General features: G+C 33.3%; 1 protein-coding gene across 1 annotated transcript in view; it reads right to left on the bottom strand.

The window, feature by feature from the left end:
* The window catches only part of CSTA (cystatin A), an 11,704-nt gene continuing 10,724 nt past the window's right edge, over positions 1-980 (bottom strand). Inside the window, exon 3 of the mRNA XM_025868930.2 lies at positions 1-718. Coding sequence (XP_025724715.1) covers positions 590-718 — 129 coding nt within the window. The 3' untranslated portion in view covers positions 1-589. The remainder of the gene's footprint in view (positions 719-980) is intronic.

The following is a 980-nucleotide window of genomic DNA, read 5'->3' as shown; positions in this document are numbered from 1 at the left end:
GTATCAGTGTTAACTTCCTGATTTTGATGGTTGTATTTCAGTTATTCAGGAGAAAATACTTGTTTGTAGGAAATGTACACTAAAGTATTTGTTGGTGATGGGGCATCACTGTAGGTAACTTACTCTCAAATGTCTGGGAAAAAAGTTTTTTTGCAACTTGTCTGTAAGTTTGAGATTATTTCAAAATATAAATATACTTTGTAAAATACCTGATTTAATTTTAAAATGTCAGGCTAGGGATGGAATATTGGATTCTCTGCAACCACAGGGCACTGATAGCCCATGATCTAGCCTGCCTATGGTGGGAATGGTGGTGGTGGTGGTGGTCTTATCCTTTAGCAAGTTGCATTGGGCCTAATTTCTATAAGATTTTCAATTGACCTCAATTTGTATGGAATTTTTACTCTAAAGCAATAACACTGACTTTGAGAAAGAAAAGGTAAATACTATTTAATTCAATAAAAGAGAAATAGTTGAAGAAATAAATTTATTTGAAAAGGAATGCTTGTTTATTGATAGTTACATTTATTAGCAGGGAACATTAGTCAGTAGCCAGTGGAAAATATCAGACCACTTTTGGAACATGCTGCTAAAAGCCTGTGATCTCATCGTCCTTGCTTTTGTCAGTCTGGTAACCAGTAAGTGTCAAAGTTGGATTTTGTTGAGGAAGGCCTTTGAATACTTTCATGTGAATATAACTATTATCACCTACTCGCACCTAAAAGATAAAAAAAGAAAAAAAAGGAAAAGGAAATTCATTCAGATGGATCTATGTCAAGTGAAAGATCTACAGACTTAAAGACTCGCCGAAATAAGCTTTTCAGGAACAGTATTTCTAGATCAGCATTCTTAGACCCTTGATTTTCATAAGTCTACCACGTTATTTTATGAGAAAGGGTAGGCTAAAGGCATGGCAAGAGGCATAAGCCCTTCATTTTATTTTATTTTATTTTATTTTATTTTATTTTATTTTATTTTAT

This window comes from Callorhinus ursinus, unplaced genomic scaffold (genome assembly GCF_003265705.2).
Source record: "Callorhinus ursinus isolate GAN/ISIS: 27379988/994484 unplaced genomic scaffold, GSC_fseal_2.0 scaffold1, whole genome shotgun sequence".
In the NCBI taxonomy this organism is placed as follows: Eukaryota; Metazoa; Chordata; class Mammalia; order Carnivora; family Otariidae; genus Callorhinus; species Callorhinus ursinus.
This window is presented reverse-complemented; position numbering and strand designations above follow the sequence as displayed.